Source organism: Poecilia latipinna, unplaced genomic scaffold, assembly GCF_001443285.1.
Source record: "Poecilia latipinna isolate Pla-1442-1.1 unplaced genomic scaffold, P_latipinna-1.0 Scaffold449, whole genome shotgun sequence".
Taxonomy (NCBI): domain Eukaryota; kingdom Metazoa; phylum Chordata; class Actinopteri; order Cyprinodontiformes; family Poeciliidae; genus Poecilia; species Poecilia latipinna.
In genome coordinates this window covers 306259-328143 of record NW_015113065.1, presented here as the reverse complement: position 1 = coordinate 328143, position 21885 = coordinate 306259, and the positions used below count along the sequence as shown (strand labels likewise).

The window sequence follows — 21885 nt, the reverse complement described above, 5'->3', positions numbered from 1 at the left end:
GAATAAATATACAAAATGTGACATTACTAAATGTGATTTAATACCACTTTGGAAGATGACGGCGCACACTGTAAAGTCACGCTGCCGTTTGTCGTGCGAGCGCTGCCGGTGAGTTAGCTTCAGTTGTTTCGGAGCGACTGTGGCCTAATTTCTCCGCCCCAGTGAACCAGGACTATGTGCTGATCGCACAAACGTCCAGCTGCATGAATTAACACGTGACGCTTGTCACAGATTACTCGTTTTATTTGACAAAGTATAATACACACACACACACACAAAAGGTTGTTACTCAAAAGCTGCGAAAAGCGCCAACATTTTAAAAAAATACCAGGTAAGTTTATATCTCACCACGTTTCAACCATTTTGTTTTCAAGGATCACATTAAGAGAAGAAAACAACAGATAAGGTCTGAAAATGAAACTCTTTCCTTTCCTTGGATTGTCTCATAAGAACAGAAGAAAATATGTTATTTCAATCAAACAGCTGCAGAGACAGAAGTGGTTTAAACTAACAGCCCTTACAATAATTTATAGCTTCAGGATCGAGGCACTACGTTCCTCTCACACGCTCACGTTCCTCTCTACTGTCTGCACTCGCTCACACTGACACACATTCAGTCACACTTCGTGCAAATTCAGGTGGTTAAAATCCACAGATAAAAATTGACACACTATTTCACAAGTTGTTAAACAAAGCTGCGAGTTGACCCTGACAAAAACAAAGCTATAGCTAGAAATTAACGGTGATACATTACAGCGCATTAAACATTACCTTCGCTTAAAAGACCGACGTTAACAGTTCATAAGTTATGAATAAAATCCCAAACTCAACATTCTTTCACTTGTAGTGTGTGACTCAAACGGGAAAAAAAGTAAACCTAACAGAGAGAAAAGTGAAGTTTTCTTTGGAGGAGTAAAGAATTCAGCTGATACTTTTTTTTTTTTTTTTTTTGAAAACTGAGATCGTATAGAGGATCTGAAACAGGCTGGCCCTGCTGGATCATCCTCCTTAAAGCTGAGTTGTACCTGGATGCATAAACCAGATTAAAAACTGTCCAGGCGTGTTAATGTGCCACAGCTTCATCCTGCTGCGCCTCCTGCTGCTGCTGGTGTTCTCTCCTCTTCATCGCTTCGAACACCGCCATCTCCTTAGCCTCCTTTTTCTGGTTCCTGGCTTCATACTGCAGCCTGGAAGCCCAACAGATATTTAAAGATAAATCAAATAAACAGGTTAAACTGTGCTGCGTCGCTCCGGCGGTGCAGTTTGTGCGGCGCGTCACCTGTTTGCGATGATCCTCTGCACGATGTCATCGGTGGTGAGACTGTTCCCGCTGTCGATGGTTCTGAAGATCCCCCTCCTCCTCGGCTCCTAAAGGACGAACACACAACTTACTGCATCAAAGCAATCAAGAGCCAAAACCAAATGGAGACCTTCACTAAAATATCACTGCAGAAACTGGGTCTCCTGGCGCCACCTTGAGTTACAAAATAGCAATGTAATAAATGAAGCAATGTAGTGATTACAACTCCTGGGTGCTGAACAGATTGTGTGTGGCAGTACTTTTTAAACATCGTTTTTTGTTGTTGTTGTTGTACTCACAGCGTACGGGTCGACCCCGTCCTTGTCTGGGAACACCTCGGTTTTGCCGTGACAAACCAAATCCACCTGGAAAGTAACAGAAATGCAGAAAACAGCAATAAATGTAGCATCCCTAGTTTATCTAAAGCAGTGAAAGATCAGCACGATGTCATGTCAAACAGCAAAAAAAGGTGTTTAAGTAGTTTTGTTTAACACATTTTTAAAGTTACTATAAGGCGCACCTTCAATGAATGGCCTACTTTAAAACTTTTTTCATAAATAAGGCGCACCGCATTATAAGGCGCATAGAATAGACACTACAGTTAGGATTACAACCCGTCCCGTATTGAACCTGAACGAGACATGATTTGTTCTGTACTCTACAAATATGGATGTGTAATAATAAAGAAATGGTCCCCGAGTACTTTATATCGCAGGCTGCCCCAGTCATTGTTTCACTCACAGTGTTGGTGTTGCGATATTGTGCCCAACTGCTTTCTGGGTAACACGCTGCCGCCGCAGTCTCTGTCTCTCTTCCCCCCGCCCCCTCCCGGCTTTAAATGTATAGGGGCTGGTCCCTTGGTAACCCTAAATTAAGTAACCTGAAAGCTGTTCTTGTTTAGCATGGATAAATTACTTTGATTTCCATAATCTCCACTGGGGAAACATGTCTTCAAATAAAAATTGTGAAGAAACAATTTGCCTGTTAGAAGTTCCACTATATGGAAATTATCATCAATAAAACAGTCAGACAGAGGATGAATGACAAGGTTTTCAGCGCTATTAAATAAAAACCTGGTACAGTGAATGATAGTTTTTGGTGTTTTTACACTTTCTTCTTGCATTTGGGAGCAATTTGCAGCCATGTTTCGGCCAGGCTGCTATTGTTCTCTTTAGCTGAACAGATAACATAGGTGCTAATTAATCCATTAAGAGAGAGTGAGGAACTCACCTTGAAATGATCCAACAGGTCCTTGCCCACTGTATAAGGAGCGCCAATCACCACCTCTGACACATACTATACACACGCACACACACACACACACACACACACATACACGCACAGGGAAACAATTAGGGAAAACAAAATCTCCCGATACCTTTATTCTTCTATAAACGACTCTTAACCACAAAGCAAAGCTAAAACTTTTTGCTTCCTTAAATGTTAAGAAATGTTGAAGTCTCTCAAAAGACCTTTCTCAGAACTGATAGCAGAGCACAGACACCGATTGTGTAACATTGATATAACTGACACCAACACACACACACACACACTCGCGCACACAATGCAGACAGGTAACAAGGATTCATTGTTCTTGGCTGACCGCTAACTAGCAGGAATGAAGGGCACAGAGCCCGGTTCAGGCCGCGGTGCTGCGAACATGAAGAGCAGAAGAGCAGCCCACCACTCTGAGCATCAAGCAGTGTGTGTGTGTGCGCGCGCGTGCGTGTGTACGTGTGTGCGTGTGTGTGTGTCTGTTTGAATGGGAGCTCACCCGACAGGCGAGGACGCTCAGAGTCCTCTCGTGGATGTTCATGATTGGGTAGTTCTTCCCCTTGTAGCGGTTCACTTCCTGAAGATGGTGGAAGGAGTCAGTGAGTGGTTTTACATTCATATCAACTAGATGTTTAGTTTTGAGGGCAGCAGAGGTTTAAAAGTTAAACTTTCTCCCAATCCTGGACAGCAGACGACGAGTTTCCGAGTCCAAACAGGTTAACTGTGCTTTCAACTGATCTTTCTAGTGCAAAAAGAAGTAATTGGAGATTAGTGGAGTTCAGCACACCTGGTCAAAGTGCAGACCGACGATAACATAGGCCCTCTCCGCCTGCTTATAAACCATCTCCAGGAAGTCAACATGGCCGATGTCTGCAGAAGGTCAGAGGTCAAGGCAGAAACATTTCTAATCAGGAGGGAGCTCATAAAACAACACAGCCTCTTCCATTTTGCTGCTGTTTTGTTATATTTTCGTTATTTACTGGGGCAGATTCTCAAAGCAAACAGCATTAAACACATGAAGACGCTAAGACCAGCAGATGGGACCAGTAAGAGAATACCTTCTATATTTGCTACATCTCTGACCCGGATTTCGTAAAGCCAGAAATGTGACGGATTCCTTTTTTCCTCTCTTTTCATAGATGTTTAAAAATTGCCCGCAGTTCTCAGTGGATTACTTTTTTTGAGCTCAACTTAAGTAATACAAACACCACTGCTTTTTTAGAACGTGATGCTAGTTACTATAGCTGTAAATCATATTAAAAAATATATAAACAAAGGCAGACGGTATGCCATAACGCATGCAAAATGCCTGGTTCGTATGTGGGGAAACTGCCTCAGAGCAGAGTTATGCTGTACGGTTAGCAGACTTGTTCCAGGACCAGCTGTGCTGATGTACGCTGTTACAGAATTAGACAAATACTAACATTTAAGCACATTTTCTCGTGTGATAAAAGGATACGGAAAAGATCAAAAGCTCCCGCCACATAGATGATGGTGTCTCCAGGCTGTGGCTCCTTCCCTGAGGCAAACTGGATGATCTTCTGGGATGTTTGCAGGAACTGAGACACCCCCGTCCACGGACTGTGGACTGTCGCACCCTAAAAGACAACAACGGCAGAACTTAACAGAGACTCTCCACTGTCGCTGCAATGACAGAACGAAAGCCATGTGTAGTTTCATGTCTCTCAAGACGGAAACCATTCATTTACCTTTCCAAAGTTGTCAGTGTGGAGCTGGTAATCTGTGTTTTCCTGCAGAGAGAAGCACGCCAGATCAGAGGCACGGTAAGCAACAGCAGGCAACATGCTGAACACAGCAGCGTGAACTTACCATGTTGCTGTGGTGGGCTTTGGTCATCAGCAGCATTCGTCCCACCAGGTCGGTGGTGGAGACGCCCTGAGTGCGTTTACACTCTCTGTAGCGCCCGGCACTCTTAACCTCTGCGTACGTGTCCTTGCCGTCAACGGTTAGCGTGATGTCATCTGACAGACAGGAAGCAGGAGCTCAAACTTTGAAGGAGCTTCCACCAAATCATCTGCAGCACTTTACAAAAGTATGCACACTTTTTTCTAATTTTGTCATCCACTAACTAACATGTTTTATTGGGATACTATGTGATGAGGTCGTGTATAACTGTGAAGTACAAGGGGGGAAAAAATACACAGGTTTCCAAATTTTCTCAGAGAAAATCTGAAAAGTGTGGGGTGCACTTGCACGTAGGCCAAAAAGTTGCGTTTTGATCTCGTCTGATAGAAGCACATTCATCTACGTGTTTGTCTGCAGTGTCCACTTCACAGCCTGACCTGTGGAGAACTGGAAAAAGGACCCGTTCTTTAATAAAGGCCAGATTTGTTGTGCACATCGCTGGTTGTGTGAAGTGAAGATGTCTGTGAACACCTCAAACTTTTGCCTGATAGAAAAGTACGGCGAGAAAAAAAAACCTGCACAGAATGTGAGACTGAATAGTCCTGTCGCAACAAAATTTACGTATTTACGGCCAACTTACATTTGCTTTAAGACATTAAAAAGCCCTTATTTTGGATAAATTACCTTAAGACTTTTTAAGCAGAGACCCTGTTCACACTAAGCGTTATTTTGTGTTGATTTATCACATCAAACCCAAATGAAACAAAGTGGAGTGTATTGTCGAAACGTGACAAAATGTGTGTTAAAACAAAGGCTGCCTCACCTCCGTGCACACAGGAGTCACAGTTGTATTTGTCCAAAGTCTCCAGAGTGGTGACATAAGGTGCTCCCTCTACTATCTCATCCACCCACTTGATGGCGCGGACCATCTTGTAGCGTTCTTCCTGAGTGAAAACCGGAGGACCTTTGTGTTTGGAAATCTCAGCTGTGAAAAGAAATTCTTGGAGTCAGATGCTTATTACTGGCATGTCTGCGTCATCACAGCTTTTACATGAAACGTAATATGTCATGTCTTTATTAATACAAAAACATTCAAACGTGAAGGAGGAGATTCATCTCATGTGCATTGGTCTTACCATCTGTGTGGACCCCAACTATGAGGTAATCTCCCATCGACTTAGCCTGCCGCAGCTGGTTGGAGTGGCCGTAGTGCACCATGTCGTAGCTGTGGAAAGAAGACACCAGGAGTTTTAAAAACAATAGCTTGAAGAGGGCACTGCTTCAGGTCAAAAGAGGTAAAACAACAACCACCCAGAGGGAGGCTGCAGCAACAGCACCCCCGCCGTCAGGCTTTCTTCTTTTAAAAGCAACTATTATCTTTTAAATGTCCTCCAAGCAAAGACGGTCAGGGCCAACTAAACAATCCTTTTTAGGTTGAGTATTCACAATTCGGCTCCATGTTTGAGGCTTTCCAAAATTATCTGAGTTAATTTCACAAAACAGTGTGGGGCTGGTGAGTTGTAGTGATAAAGGTCACTAGGACGAAGGTAATGGCCACAGGCATCCTGTCGGCCACCGATGAGCAATGTTTATTTGACTTCAGTCAATAAGTAACTAAGGCAATTGATGCTTTGCTGTACTAAACCAGGTATTTGACTCAATGAGAAAAGGTAAATATGAGGAGAAGCAGCTGCTTTTACTAATACAATTAATAAATAACTAATTTGGACACTTTTGATTTGTAGGGAGTTAAAAATGTTTTCCAGCTCTGTAAGATTACAGAAAAAACCTTTTCTTTACTGAAGTAAAAGTGGATTCCAGCAGTGCATTAAGGCCAGAGATTACCAGAAACATCCAGGAGTTTAGATCCATTTGACCAATCCGATCGCTTTTGTTGTGAATCATGATCGGTGGTGTTGTGGATAAAACGATTCTGTGTCCTTCCTCTGTCTCTTTTATCTGCTCACACTGCCACTGCTTACATAACCATAACACATGAGACTGGCGACAGTCGCACATGAACAAAATGAAACTGATAACCAATACCCTTTAGGGAGGGTCCAGAGTGTGGAGAAGATAAAAGCAGAACTCGCTCTACAATGAATGTCACTCTGTATCTGTTCCATTTGGATGATTTTGTAACATTTGATCATTTTTTGCATCAAATCCTGTTTTAAACTTTACAAAACTCATTATATCAGTGTAAAACTCAGAGGAGTTTTGTGGTCGGGACCCTTAACTGGTGAAACGGACTTGGTTGTTGCACAGAGAGGGCTAAAAAGGTGCACTACGACAGTGGTCAGAACCAAAATAAATGACAAAAGATAAAATAAAGTGTTGTCTGAAGTTGACAATTAAGCATGTGAATATGTTTGCCTTTGGGAATGGGTCTGAGTTTAGTCAGAGGCTTCTTCAGAGTCACTGTAATACTGACTGCTACAAGAAATCCTTCCTGCCCAACAGTATCTATGACAACTCTGAATAATATGAAATACAGTAACACTACATTTCTACACTAGAACAACAATACACAACTAGAAAATTTCTGAAGAAATTTAATCGGGGCCTGCCAAAATGTGCCCATCGGTTGAACCCAGCGTTCTGATGCTAAAAATTAGCATCAATGCTAATGTAAACTACAATGTACTCAATAGCATGTGGAGAGTTATAAGCATGTTGAGTAACATGGACTTACTCCATTCAATATCTTAAAATTAGTGTACAAGCTAAAATTAGCCAAAATGCTAATTGTTGTTTAAAAAACATAAGATTTCTTCTGCTCTTTTGAAATACTACTTAACTTACAATAAGTACTACTCAACAAGAATTGTGCAGTTATTTTTTTCTGAAAAGTGAAAGTTTTTATTTTTTTGTCATTGGTGGTAAATATATTATAAAATAGACATTCAATACAAAAGCAAAAATCCGATTTATACTACGGAGCAGTTCGTCACCAGAAAAAAGCGCTCATCTCAACACCAAATTAATTATTGTTTATAAAACATAAGCTCTTTTGAAATACTGTTTATCTGTTTAGACACAAGAAATTTAGTTGGTAAATTTTGCAAAAGTAAAAGTCAGATGTTTACTTTGTGGCACTTTACTACCAGAAAACGTGTTCAAATAGAAATGGAGGGCTGGCGGACATTGCATGAGGCCATGTGCTCGGAAGAAACAGTTTTGTTCAGTTCAGATTTTTTGTATGTCCAATAGTTAGTGAATGAGAGACAGAGGTAAAATTAAGAGACCAATTAGCCTAAACACTTATTTTCCCAAATAGTCGAAAAAACCGGAGCACCCGGAGAAAAACTTTGCATCCAATCCATCCATCCAATTATCCAATTGATAATTGTTACCGCCCGTAATCCTGAGCAGTCAAGTGGAGAGGAACTTCCTTTTAACAGGAAGACACTCCAGCTTAGAGAGACTGGTCATATTCTGTGAGCAGTTAAAAATTAAGACGACTAAGAAGACAGAAAATAAAGAAACACTAGGGCTGGAAGACATTTTTATGAGGCCATTGAAGGAGTGTGTGCTAAAAAGACACACATTAAGAATCTGAAATAGACAAGTTCATATTCTTTGTGAACAGTCAGTGAGTGAGAAAAACCAGAGCACCGAAGAAAACCTATGCATTTAATTTAGTTTAAAGAGTGTGTCTGTCATGAAATGTGGGTAATGGTGGTGAGAGAGAACGCACCAGACCCAGATAGGAGATGAGTGATGGTTTTAATGATGAAAAAACAGCTCAAAACAGTCCAAGGAACAGCCAGCACAGTTGAGCGGAAGGCTAATGCTCATCACTGGTAGCAACTGATCAAACAAGACTGACATGAGAGCTGAAGATGACACAGGACAGTAACGACAGTTCCACTGTGACGACTCTAACGACTAGGATCCAAAAGCACAGAGAAAATAGGTGGCATAAATACACAGGGGGTAATCACAGAACAAGACAACCTGGGAACAATCAAAGGGGAAGACAGGACAGCTCAGAGACTCACAAGAACCGGAACCTAAAATAAACACACAGAGAAAAATCAAATCCCCACAGTGTCCATTTAAAGCGGTGGTCCCTAAACTACGGCCCGCGGGTAGTTTGGGGACTAAACTACCCAAATTTTTGGTAGTTTAGACACATTTTGGTGACCCAACTTTGGGGCCACCAAAATGTTCATCAAATGTTCAGGGGGCCACATTTGGTGCAGCCCCCTGAACAATACCAGAGAACATTTACATTTTTTTTTCATATACCGTATTTTCTGGACTATAAGCCACTACTTTTTTCCTAAGCTTTGAACCATGCGGCTTATAGCCCGGTGCGGCTTGTATGTGGATTTTTCTTCAACCACCAGGGGGCTCTTTAGCAGGAAGTGAATCATTGGAAGTCAAAATTGGAAATTAAAGAAGAAAGTGCCCATTAAAACGGAATTAGGTATTAATAGGGAATTGAAATTTGAGAATGTTGTTGATCAGTTAAATAGCATTCAGGGGATACTGGGATCATTATGAGAATTTGAGGTATACATATTAGGATCCAGTAGATGGCGGTAGTGCAACAATAATGGATGCAAGCTGCCGTTGAAATCTAAAGAAGAAGAAGAATGCGCCCATTTTCATTTAGCACATGCTAGTAGCACATGCTAGTAGCAGACACGAAGGATCAGCACTTTTACTGTTAAAGTTACCGTTCGGAAACTACCGTAATCAGTTCAGTTAAATCTAAACTTGGTAACTTTTTCTTTGTCAACCGCAATAAATGTGACATTCAATTGGCCTGTTATTACTCAAATTTTGGGTGTCCGCCCCTCTCTGCTGCTGCATCGCTGTGGAAAACTTGGAGCGGAAGAGATATCTATATGTGTATGTTTACTGGTTTTTTTTAAAAAAAACTTTGGGGGTGCGGCTTATAGTCTGGAAAATATGGTATTTATTTAATAAATAGTGTTATTTCCTGGATTTTTTTCTGCGAAGAACCCAAAGAGGATTATTTGATCGTGCTTTCTGGAAAACAATACATTTTTACATTTAGGCACTCCTGGAATCGTCACACTTTTTCTGTTACAAACTAATTCCGGTCCCCTCCAGAGAAGGGAAAAGTTATGTGGCCCTCACAGGATAAAGTTTGGGGACCCCTGATTTAAAGAGTGCCTCTGTTCTATCAGATAGAACAGTCAGGATAGCATACATGCAGTGAGTACGCATGCCCGCGCATGCGCATTAAGAAGTCCGACCGTTAGTGGAGTTGTCAGTTCAGCATACGCAACAAGTTATGACGAAAATAAGTCATTAAATTGTTTATAATATGATAACTATATAGATATACATGCGTTGTCGTGGTTTCAAAGTGTATTTAAAGCAGGATAGCTGCAGCTACAACACACGCCCGTGTAAAACTCATTAACTACTTAACCGCCAAGTCAGGATGCCATAAAGCTGTTAATAACAAAAGGCGCTTTCGCACTGCACGGAACGGTACGGAACGGAACGGTTGTGTTCGCATCACACTCCGGGGTGCCATCGAAGCCGTGCCGGACGTCATTATTTTTAAAACTAAACAATGTGGTTTGAGTTGGTTGGTTGCTAACTGCCAATTTAATAAAGAAGAACAGTTACTACTACAACGACAACAATGGACGACATGGATTTAATTTTGCTGCTCATCAACCTCATACAATTAATTAAATTCCGCCAACAAGCTACCCTCAGAAGACAAAATACTGAACGACTTCTACGTATTGCCAGGAGAAATACCGAAGAAAAATACCGTAGTCTGTAGTATAGTAATATAGTAGTGAGAGCCAGCTGTCAACGGAAAATCAACGTCTGACTCCATAACAACCAGCGGCCAATCAGCTGCTGGTTCTAAGCAGAACCGCTTGGCCGGCACGATTGGAACCACACCTCTTGTGGTTCCGTGGGGCCGGGTGGAACCGGTCGCAAGTTGTAATGCGAACACAACCGTTCCGTTCCGTACCGTACCGTTCCGTGCAGTGCGAAAGTGCCTAAAGTATATGATGATCTACGTCATGATTCTATGTTGCTGATTAAATAAAATCATATGGTAATAACAGCGTATACATGTCTGAGCTAAGCGTATGACTATCTGACAACGTATACTGATCTGACAGAACACCCTCCCAACAGTTAGAAAGCGAGAGACAAAGGTACATTTAAAAGACACCAATTAGCCTAATCACTTTCCCCCCCGAATGGCAGGAAAAACCGGAGCACCCGGAGAAAACCTATGCATTTAGTTTAAAGAGTGGGTAACACTTTATTTGACGGGGTGTGCATAAGACTGACATAACACTGTCATAAACATGAAGAAGTCTTTATGAATGTTTATGACAGTTGCCATGAAGTGTCATTTGGTAAATAATGACACTTTTAATGCAAAGTTGCTCTAAAAGTTCATTTAAAGTGCCAACTTTGCATGATTTTGTAAATAATGACAATTTAATGCAAAGTTGGCACTTTTAATGGACTTTCAATGCAACTTTTAGTGCAACTTTGCATTAAATGTGTCATTATTTACAGAATGACACTTCATGACAAGTGAGAGACAAAGGTAAATTTGAAAGACACCAATTAGCCGAATCACTTTTTCCCCCGAAAGGTAGGAAAAACCGGAGCACCCGGAGAAAACCTATGCATCCCATTTAAAGAGTGTATCGTAGAAAGGAACACGATGTTCAGTACAGGTAGGGATACAAATTATTAATTAATTAGTTAATCTAAAATTGATTAGATTAAAACGGAAAATTATGGTTATTGTCAAACAAAACAAAGTCTATGCGGACGTTATTATTTAATGATGGAACTGTCCGTCCGTCCGTCCGTCTATGCGTCTTCTTCTGCTTCTCCATCCGCTTCGGATCGCTGGGATAGCAGCCTAAGTAAGGAGGCCCAGATTTGCCTCTCCCCAGCCATTTGGTCCAGGAGTTCCCAGATCAGCTGAGGAACGTAGTCCCTCAGGCGTGTCCTGGGTCTTCCCCTTGACCGTCTCCCGGTGGGACGTGCCTGAAACACCTCACCAGGGAGGCATCCAGGAGGCATCCTAACCAGATTTTCCGGCTCAAGAACATGGCCTTAGATTTGGAGGCACTCATCCTCATCCCGGCCACTTCGCACTCGGCTGCGAATCGCTCCAGTGAGAGCTGTAGATCACGACCTGATGAAAGCAGTAGGACCACATCTTCTGCAAAAAAGCAGAGACGCGATCTTAAGGCCACCAAATCAGATCCCCTCAACACCTTGGCTGTGCCTAAAAATTCTGTCCATAAAAATATTGAATAGAATTAGTGGCAAAGAGCAGCTTTGGCGGAGTGCAACTCTCACTGGAAACGAGCCCGAGTTACTGCCGGGAATGAGGATCAGACTCTGATACTGGTCATACAGGAAGCTCAGGATCAGATCACCAAGGTCCCTCACCTTCAGCTGCCATCCTTTTGATACTGCAGCCCAAAGCTCCATGGGTTAAAGCCCAGCTCCATGATCACAAACGCACCTCATGCTGAATTGCTGCGTTTAATCCCTAATGAGGGAAATTTAAAGTACTCTACTGAGGCCCTCCTGCCAGGTTGCTCGCTAATTTTTCTCTGCTGAGCTTCCATGGAAAAAACCCTCCTGCCTGCTGATGTAAAAGGCCGCATTTCAGGCTTACTTTTGCTAGGTGGTGTTGGCTTCAGCTGGTTTGTATTGTGAGGTGTTGTGAGGTTGTCTTGAAACACTGGCTCCAACTTGCCTTCACGCTGAAGCAGAATTCTTTGATTACTTATCGATGGTGTCTTGGGTAGCTGGAAGGTTTTTTCCTGGATCGGTGGTAGAACTGGGACTTTTTGATCGTTGGTTTGTGGTTCAGCTTTTGGTCCTTCCAAAGCAATATAATCTTCAACCTCAGTCTCTTTGCTTTTCATTAATTTCTTCAAATTGTCATGTTGTATCTTCTCAGTCATATACATATCTGTCACCTTAAGCACTTGGTCATTGGCTTTTTTAATGTCATTTAGATACCTCGGCCTGTATTCTAGAAGCAAGTTTAACTGATTTTTTAGGTATGTATTTTCTCTCTCCAGGTTTAAAATAGTATATTCTGTGTGAGGTAAAATGTTGTTCGCAGCTGCAGCCGCAGCCGCAGCCGCAGCCGCTCTCTGTCGTCTCGTCCTGGAGGTCTCAACCTGATACCGCTTGAGTTTTCTCACCATCTGTTGTTTTTTCTTCAGACCTCTAGGTGTCCTCTTTTGGTGTTTTTGCACCGCTAATACACCTGTAGATGAATTGATCCTTGCTTTAAACAGTTGCTTAGTAGCTTCCTCCATTGGATCTTTTGGAAGTTTTTTCTCAAGACTTTTATTTTCCTTGTCTGCCTCTTTCAACCGCTTTTCCAGAGCTTTTACCTTGCCCTCAAGAAGTCTGTACTTGTCATTTTCTCTCAAAATCTCTCTATTCTTCATGCTGATTTCGTCAGTCTTTCGGGAGACCGTAAACTCAAGCTTCTTCACTTCACTTTGGTACTTTTCAACCTTCACTTTGTATGCTCTGATTTCAGACATCATTTGTTTTGAGTCCCTCTCAAGGTTTTTTAAAGAGGTCTGAAGCTCTTTGACTTTATTTTTGTTGTCTTTTACCTCAGACAACTGAGTCCTGTGGGAACTCCGGTTCTCTACCTCGTGTTTTATCTTTGGGATTTTCTGACTTTCCAGGTGTTTGTTTTTCTTGAGAGAGCTGTTTAGCTCTTTGGTGATTGAACTGATTTTCTTATTTAAAAGCTCAATTTGTTCATGAGCTTTTTCCAAATCCTCCTGCAGTGGGTTCTGCTCGGTCAGTAAAGTAGATCTCTCCCTAAGTCTTTGTAAAACATCTATAACCAAGATAACCAATTCATCTTTAGTCATTTGTCTAATTTGAGACTGTGTTAATGAATCAATGTCAATTTGCGACATTTTGATTGTCCAAGCGATGTATCAGAAAAGCTACGAAAAAAAATGCAATGTTAAGTCTAATACGGTAAAACCAAAGCTGCTACTTCTACAAATTTGATTCAGATGCAGAACATTAAAGGCATCTGTTTCTTATGACATCACAACACTTTGACATCATTAGATTCCATCAGTGGAATAATGTAATGTATGCTATGTTGCTAGGCAACAGCAAACCCAGCTCACTTTCCAGCCTCCTGGCTGTTTCTACTTTATTGTACAAAACAGCCAAATTTTACAAGCACATATACTTTTTATACAATATCTTGAGTGACTAGGAGTCAGTGATTACGCTAAGAGAAAGAAACGAAGGGGTTACAGAATGACATGAACGTTATATGACCCATCAAGTGATTATTATTAGAAAACTAGACATATTAAATTCCTGAATTTAAGGCGGGCCCTTTAATTTAGACCAGGCATCCGCCTCTGGAAAGAGTCAGGAACATCCTTTGCACAAGAACTGAGGGTGATGTGATTAAACGTCGCAGTGCAATAACAAAAACACAACACGCGAATGTCGCGTAGTATGCTCAGACTGACGGTTATCAATTTTGCATATCTCCTTGTTGTAGCTCCCTTCTCAGGATCAAGCAGAACTTTTTGATACCACTTTTGTGGGGGTGCACGCAGCGGTACGAGCCGCATTAAGGGTGATGGAAGAACAAATAACTTCAAAGAAAAGCCTTTTTGGGTGTAGAACAATAGGCTCCTGCCATGCATTGCTTGGGCAGGCCCCAATAATACCATAACACTACATTTTAGAAATGACCAGGAAACCCCAAACTGTCCCGACTTAAAGGAATATTTATTAAAAATAAAACAAATCAGTTTAAAATAAAAAAAAAAAAAAAAAAGTTCAATTTTGAACCAGAAGCTGTCAGAAGGTGTATTTGATTATATTACCCACCAAAATGATTTGTTTCTGGTTATGTTTATGTTTATGGCTGAAATGTGCTAAAACTTGATTCATAACTTCCTTGTTTTGCGCACAGGACCAAAAACAGATACATGATTCTGCAACACGAATCAGTTTTCTGAGCAGCAGAAGCAGCAGCCAAATCATGCAGAACTCCTAATCTAATAACACCAACAAGAGCTTAAGGTTTCACCAAATAACTTCCATCTGACAGCTTATAAATGCACTTAAATAAGCGAGTTTAAGTCTTTATTTATGCCAGTAAAATGTGTGAGAAAAAAATAATGTTTCTCCTGGAGCCACTGACAGCAGGACTTACTATGCAGGCTAATTAGAATATAACTACATGTTATGTTACATTTAAACCAGCTATCAAACGCCTGTTTGCCGTCAGAATGAATGTGAAATAGTTTACCTAGAACAAACACTCATTACGATAAGAATTAAAGGCACAGGAGGATTGTGAGATCCTCCTGTGCAGGGCATAATACTTTTTGGAGAGAGAGCTACTAGATTAACATAATTTATTACATTTAATTTAGATAGTTATATATTTAGAGTATTCTCGTGACCAAATATCAATTAATATGCAAAACAAATAGAAAAGCTATCACAACACATCGGTTATACTCCTGTCATTAACTGCTAAGTAGCATGCTAACGGTAGTAGCATGCTAGTCAGCCGACTTATTTCCTGCTGGGGTTTTCCACACAGACAGCTTTAAACCAGACGAGCTTACCTATGCCACTAATACCAGTATAAGCAGACAGAGTCCGACTCACCATCCATCGCACCACAACCGGACCACCCTCTTCCTTTTCTCCGGACTACACGCGGAGGCACCCGGCTTATTGCAACCGGCTTCTCCGCTCTGATCCTCGTTAGCGTGGTGTCCGTTTTTGATCATTTCTACGTGTTTACAGAGATACGTTTAATGCTTTGGAGCTGCTTTGTGTTTTAGAAAGTTATTACAATCTGTGCTGAAAGAATTAAACAACAAAAGTCTTCAACAGGTCAACTCCGCTTCTGGAGATCGGACGGAATGTCACTGAACACCGGCCAACGCCTCCGATTGCGTCACACCGATCGAATGTTCTCACGATGACGTGGTGATTGCATAATTAATTGAAAAAGAGATTTAAAGAAACAGAGCCCGAATTTGAACCAAAAACGTTTGACTTAAGTTTAGAGATAAACTGACGCATTTGTACATTTTTTTTAATGTGAAAACTCCTAAAGTTGTAATTTCACGCAAATTACCAAGTCTAAGTTATAATTTATGCTTAACCTCAAGTCTTGGGACTGTAATGGAAATTTTTATAATGTGCTCCTCACCCCTCTTGTGCTTTAGATTGTGTCTGATGAAATCATTGTGTTTGCATGATTTTATCATGAGATTGGCCAAGCTGCTCTCCTATAGACTTCCACAGTGTGACGTAACAGCAGAGACTGTCTGTGATCCAGGAGACAATCGGGGCGATACTTCGTCAACCCAGAACTGAGACTGCATTTCATACGTTAAGTAACAACCTCCTTTCCTTACCAATAGACAAATGGCCAGGCCATCGGGGTTGGGCTCCACAGAATTGTTGGTACATCACAATCAGAGATTCACACCTATTGTTTAATCAAGTCTCTCTTCTCTGACCAGAACCTATAAAAAGACTCCCTCGACTCTGTATTCCTTTTCTCACCTTGCAAGGTTTTAATAAATTTCTTATTTCTTCTCATCCAGACTCTTGTTAAAGCAATTTTTTTTCCCACGACAGGACCCCCAGAAGGAACTCAACATAAGCAACAAAAGTTTTTAATATTCTGGTTTTTGTTTAGCATCTGAATATCATCTTCAAAAAGAAAAATGTTCAAGTTTAATACCAGATGGTAGTAATAAACCATCAACAAACCATCTTAACATACAATTCTAATACACAGTTCTCAAGCTGCTTATGTTCCACACATTCCAGCAAGATACTGCTCTTGTAATTAAACCCGTTGGCATTAAAATGCCAAGAAAACAAACAAAATGTTTTATAAACACTAGCACCTCTGGTGTTCCAATACGAGTTACAGTATTAAATGGTAAACATTGTTTTTTTTTTTTTGTCTTATAAACAAATGCTTTACAAAATGCACCAAGGGAAAACAGAGTCCTCTTCACATTCAGGTTTAACACTGTTTTCAGTTTTAGGAGCTGTGAACCCAACCTCATAAAAGCTGCTCCCTGTTTTTGATTTAATAAATTCGCAATAACAAATGACCTTCCTGAGACAAAAAATAATCAATGTAATTGTTACCAACCAAATAAAACATTAAGTTATCACATAAAATAAGAAGTAACCAACATATGAGTAAAGTATGAAACTCTTCTTTTCTTACACCTCCGTAAACAAATTAAGATAATTGTAAAATAACCCAAAACATATACAGTTATGATGGCAGGTTACAGAACGACTACCAAGGTTAAGAAATAGTGTACGTAAACTACAACCCCTTCAAAGTAAACGCAAATGTACAGCAATGTAAAAAAATAAAATGTATGCGACTTTAACAAGCAACTTTTGAAAAATGGAGTAAAAATATATCTTTTGCATGTAGAAAATTTATCAACAGTACAAAACTCAATTTTTTTTTTGCTGCCTTACTTCTTCTGAAACGTTTCATTGACAAACAAAAGTCTAATTTTTCCCAAACGAACACTAAGGTAATTGACAGTTTACACGGTAGCACCAGAAGAACGATAATAATGTTTATCTAGTCAATCTCCTACCAGCAGGCAACATTGTTAAATCAAATTAGTTGCACAAAGGCTTGAAGAAAAAAAAAAAAGATTAAAAAATAAAAAAAAAGCTAACATGGTGCTGTGTATGCATATGGCGCATTCAGATGAGCGAAAAGTGCAGGAGTGTTTTCATTACTGTCCAAAACCTGAAAACTTCTTTCATCAAGATCTTTCTAAGACTTTTTAACCAACATTTTTCTTTATAGTAATTTCCATTGCTCAGTAATCCCACAGCAACTGAAGTGGGTTAAAATTGCAGTTCTTATTAACCCCGATCTGGTAACTACTGTAAAAAAAGGTAGCATTAAAAAAAAAAAAAAAAAAAAACTGCTACATGACGGGAGCTACTTTTAATTCCTGCTGCTGCTACAGAATGAATGTAGAACAAAATAACAGTGCAAAGAGCTTTATGTAAATCTCATCCCTCAGACACATGCTGCATGTGTATATTTATAATGTCAATACAGGCAGCAGCAGCATCTTAAAGCTGGAGTCTGCGCTCATCAATAAGATAAGGAACATACATCACTGGTAGCACCTGAATGCACTTCATCATCTAAAAGAACCTTCCCTCAGTTATGCTGCTTTTTTCTTTTTTTTCCTCCTGCCTTTGTTGTAGCCTCGACCGAACCAGCCGCCCTGCAGCGACGAGGTTTCCTCCGACGGCTGCTGCTGCTGGTTCTCGGCGGAGGGGCTTTCCTGGCCGTCGGGGGCAGCTAAGACCTCACGGTTATGGCTTTGGACTTCTTCTGGGCGAAGAGGCGTAGCTAGTTTGAAAATAGGGTCCTCTGCTCTGAGGAGACAATCACAAAGAAAAAAAAAAAAACCCGTAGACAGTCAGCCATTTTGTTTTGTTGTTTACATTTTTGCGTGCTTTCATAAAAGTATAGTGGCTTGTAAAAATGATTCAACATTCCAATTGCAAACTTACTAAAATAAAGTCACAGGACTGACCAAACTATGAAAAAAAAAAGTACGGCTTGTAGTTCAATAAAAACTATACATGCGGTAGTGCAACCAACTGCCTTCAGACGATATCAAATTAGTAAATAGAGTCCACCTGTGGGAATACCAATCTCCGTATAAATCCAGCTGTTCTGTGAAGACAGCTACAATGGAAAGGCTTAGGTCACATAATATATGTGTATTTGAGAATGGCTCAGTCAAAGTCCAGATTTGAATCCAGTTGACAATCTGTGACAAATCAAAAATAATGTTCTCATTCCCATCTGTTTGAAACTGAGCTGTTTCGCAAAGAAAAAAAAAAAATCGAAAAATGATGTTGCAACACTGACAGAGACAGCAAAAGGCTGTTATTGTAATTTATATCGGCATGTGATTTATTTTAGCCCTGTTCACCATTACCAGCATCTCCAACAGAAACATCCACTTATGTCCTTATTAGAGGAAGTTAAACGGAGCATCGTTTGCAACCCTGTTGCTTTATCCAATCCATACCTGTCGTATTCAGGAATCTGGATGTTCAGCTCCTCCATGAGGAGACTCATGACATCGTCACACTTGCCGTGAATTTTCAACACGGCCAGATCATCTTTTGGAGTCCACTGAAAACAGAAACGGGAACATAAAGTCTGGTGCAGAACATGAAGGCATTTAAAAAAAACAACAACCATCAAATCGACCGTACCTGCAGATTCACAATGTAGAGTTTGGGCCTTTTGTTTGCAGGCCTACTCATGGACCACAAGCAAGCATATTTCTTTAGCACCTGTTAAAGGAAAAAACAAAGTCAAAACTCATTTATTTATGTTAGATGTGATTAGGTAGCAAAGAACTAGACTTTCTGTCACAACAATAAATGTTACTGGTTGATGAGCTGTCTCAGAAATGATTGTGATTATTTCCAAGCAATTTACTGATGATGCAAGTTCAGCCTCTCAAAGACTAATAAACTTTCATGTTGCACAGAACACGCCACAATGGAACTGGAAGACATTTATTTTGAATATCTAAAATAAAACACAACAACCAACAAAGAGGAAATACAAAATCTGCCTTCAGACTGGAGCCCAAGCAGAGTATGACGTCGGCCTCGTTGGCAGCCTCCGCCGCTCCCTTCCAGTTCAGTGGTTGTTCCAGGGTCCCACGTTCCCCAAAGTGCACTATGGTGTCTCTCAGCTCGCTGCCACAGTGGCTGCAGCGCCGCCCTGTCCCGTGGCGGTGCAGCGACGTCCGCTCCGTCACGTCAAATAAACGCACAAACTCCCTGGCCGGAGAACAGGAAGTGCACACCTGGAAACAGAGACGGTCGGGGCGACTCTGGTTACTTTGGGAGAAACTTCAGCAAGACGGTTTATGAAACAAGTCATGCATTTTGACTGGCAAAAAAAAACAACTTTACTTACAAACCTGTAATCTGTGAAAGCAGATGCCTTTTAGTTGTAACAATAATGAGAACAGCCTGCCTAAATCCTATCTGGTTATTAATTAAGAAAGCCACGTCTCATCTCCACATTCCCACAAACTCATTCTAAAAACAGGTTTATGTAAATCTCTGACCAGAGCTACAGGTCATTTTGAGAGGCCGTAACAAACATCACAAGGCCTAAATCAAAATAAGAATATAGGTAAAAGTATTCATGAAGTTGGATCCCAACTATAATCAAACACAAACAGTGAAGTCAAAAATCCAGCAGCATGTAAAAAAAAAGACATTCTAAAATGTCCACTGCTTTTGCAGAAGAACAAAAACTGAACTGTCTGACAACAACATCCTGATTTACTGGAAAGTAGAAATAATTTTAGTTTTAAGTGACAAAAATCAGTGAGAGACAAAAAAAGAAGCCATGGTCGAGGAGTGTTACCTCAATGAACATGTTGCCATGGAGCTCAGACAAAGCGTGTCGAGGCAGACCGCTTCGCAGGTGAAGTCCATCGCAGTTCTGAGAAACGACATGTTTCACCTAAATTGGGAGAAAAAAAGAGAAGACATTTAGATGTTCCTGGAAGAAAGGGAACAAACATCACCACCTGTTTGGGTTTTAACATACGAGCTTCTCTTTATGCAGCATCCTGATACACATGTGTGTGACGGTTGGTGCAGCTTTGCTCAAGTCTGAAGAGCTATAAAAGAAAACAGAAACAAGAGAGCAAAAATCAGTTCAGAATATTTCTGGAAATGGCTTTCAATTCAGCTATAACTCACCTAACGGTGCGGCCCTTCTGCAGCTGCGTCCACACCCCGTTAGGGCCTCTGTAGTCTGGGATGGAGGCTGCCTAAAATTAAAGTAGTCATCACTTCTGGGAAACCTTTAAGTCACAAAAACACAGAGGAAGAAAGGTCCGGCCTACCGTGCTGATTCCTGCTCCAGTGTAAACCACCAGGTGATTGGCTTGCTTGACAGCTGCAGCCAGCTGCTTGACTTTACTCTTCAATTCATCAGCATCGTCAAACACCTGCAAAAACGCGCATGAGGATAAATATGCTAGACTTATTAGAAATCAGGCAAAAAAAGAGAACACGTATGCTCATTTATAACTTTTATCTATCTTTATTCGCACATCACAATCTCAGCTAATGGGAGCAATTTGATGGAAGGACCTCAGTATAGAACCCTGAGGTACTCCACTTGTGATTTTGAGTCTGTTCTGGTTGTAAAAAAGGGGGCCAATGGGCATACATTTATTTATACCTGCTTGGCCGGTGTATTTGTTCTCCTAGTGACAAAAGTTACTGGCCTACAAGAGTATTTTCATTTTTATTTTTCCATTTGGTAGTCCGCTGCTGAGCTCATTCATTCATCCATCAATTGGTCTCACCTCCTCCTGCTTCCTCTTTAGGACATTTCTTCGGATCTGCCTCCTGCCGAGCTCGTCCACGGCCTCTCTGTGTAGCAGCAGCGCTGCAGCCTCTTCCTCCGACCGCTCAGCTTCAGGCTTCTTCAGAACCCGTCCGACCTGCGGAACAACCGAGAACCCTCTCAGAATTACCTCCATGGAAACCACAGATTTAAAGCCCCGACTGCTACATTAGCCTGCTAATGCGGTACACCGCTATCTAATTACGCTTTTCAAATGTCGTCTTACCAGTCGGAAAACTTTTCTCTCTCTTTCACGTTGTAGTATTTTAGCTTTTTCCAACGCTTTTCTCTCCGTCCGGGATGAATTCCCGGTCTCCGGATCCTCCTCCATTCCGACTCCGGTTAGCTGGAAACAAGCTAATCTATTCAAAACAAAGCGACCGAGAGCGGAGGCGGACGTTAGGAGAGTAGATCAACACGACGAGGCGACAGACAGCGACCCCTGCTGCTCGGAGTGTGAAACTGCACTTAGATTCAGAAAGTTTAGAAAACAAATCCTTCCAAATAAACCAGTAAAGAAACTGAACTGTAAATGGATAGCATCTCGTTTCCCTAATTTTAATTTCTAACCTACTGAAATTAATTCCACATCAATATTGCCATGCTTTGTTGCTACGTTTGGCATTTTGTCTGTCATCTCATTTCCATTTACCCCAATATTTACTAGTATTCACAAAAATACTACCATACACCTCATTCTTTGTGTTGGATACATTGTCTGCTGTAACTGAGAATATCTCCTCTATCCTCTGAATTACTGTTATGTAAACTTTGCAATAATGAACTTCTGAACCAGTGATTGTTTTAAGTGACCTATCATACATCACTCACCCTTTTGAACCACTGTAAACAAATTCTGGAAAAAATACCACTCCCATCTTGTCATCTGAATCTTTTGATGCATCTTTGCAGATCTGAATGTAATTATGAAAGCTATAAATAC

The 21885-nt window shown here is 40.9% G+C and overlaps 2 protein-coding genes across 2 annotated transcripts; both read right to left on the bottom strand.

Moving 5' to 3' along the window:
* Window positions 1-225: 225 nt before the first annotated feature.
* LOC106951277 (ethanolamine-phosphate cytidylyltransferase) lies at window positions 226-15442 on the bottom strand. The gene is made up of 12 exons (XM_015038708.1): window positions 15125-15442; window positions 5578-5666; window positions 5265-5426; window positions 4406-4557; window positions 4285-4326; window positions 4035-4173; window positions 3363-3445; window positions 3075-3152; window positions 2531-2596; window positions 1600-1665; window positions 1280-1368; window positions 226-1187 (listed from the first exon to the last, which is right to left on the bottom strand). Exons 1-12 carry the CDS (start codon window positions 15247-15249, stop codon window positions 1064-1066), a joined length of 1215 nt encoding a protein of 404 aa, XP_014894194.1. The 5' UTR covers window positions 15250-15442; the 3' UTR covers window positions 226-1063.
* A 691-nt stretch (window positions 15443-16133) lies between these two features.
* Window positions 16134-21836, bottom strand: sirt7 (sirtuin 7). Its single transcript, XM_015038707.1, has 10 exons — window positions 21169-21836; window positions 20902-21039; window positions 20434-20538; window positions 20288-20358; window positions 20133-20205; window positions 19947-20045; window positions 19138-19374; window positions 18770-18850; window positions 18580-18686; window positions 16134-17914 (listed from the first exon to the last, which is right to left on the bottom strand). Exons 1-10 carry the CDS (start codon window positions 21271-21273, stop codon window positions 17698-17700), a joined length of 1233 nt encoding a protein of 410 aa, XP_014894193.1. The 5' UTR covers window positions 21274-21836; the 3' UTR covers window positions 16134-17697.
* Between the last annotated feature and the right edge of the window lie 49 nt (window positions 21837-21885).

Bases quoted from the DNA above. Each gene is read 5' to 3' on its own strand.
- sirt7 (XM_015038707.1), bottom strand. From the start codon at position 21,273: ATGGAGGAGGATCCGGAGACCGGGAATTCATCCCGGACGGAGAGAAAA. The intron at 21,040-21,168 runs GTAAGACGACAT...GTTGTTCCGCAG, and splicing joins AGAGAAAAGTTTTCCGACTG to GTCGGACGGGTTCTGAAGAA. The intron at 20,539-20,901 runs GTGAGACCAATT...GCGTTTTTGCAG, and splicing joins TAAAGAGGAAGCAGGAGGAG to GTGTTTGACGATGCTGATGA.
- LOC106951277 (XM_015038708.1), bottom strand. From the start codon at position 15,249: ATGATCAAAAACGGACACCACGCTAACGAGGATCAGAGCGGAGAAGCC. The intron at 4,558-5,264 runs GTGAGGCAGCCT...CCTGTCTGTCAG, and splicing joins TGACTCCTGTGTGCACGGAG to ATGACATCACGCTAACCGTT. The intron at 2,597-3,074 runs GTGAGCTCCCAT...GCGTGTGTATAG, and splicing joins TGAGCGTCCTCGCCTGTCGG to TATGTGTCAGAGGTGGTGAT.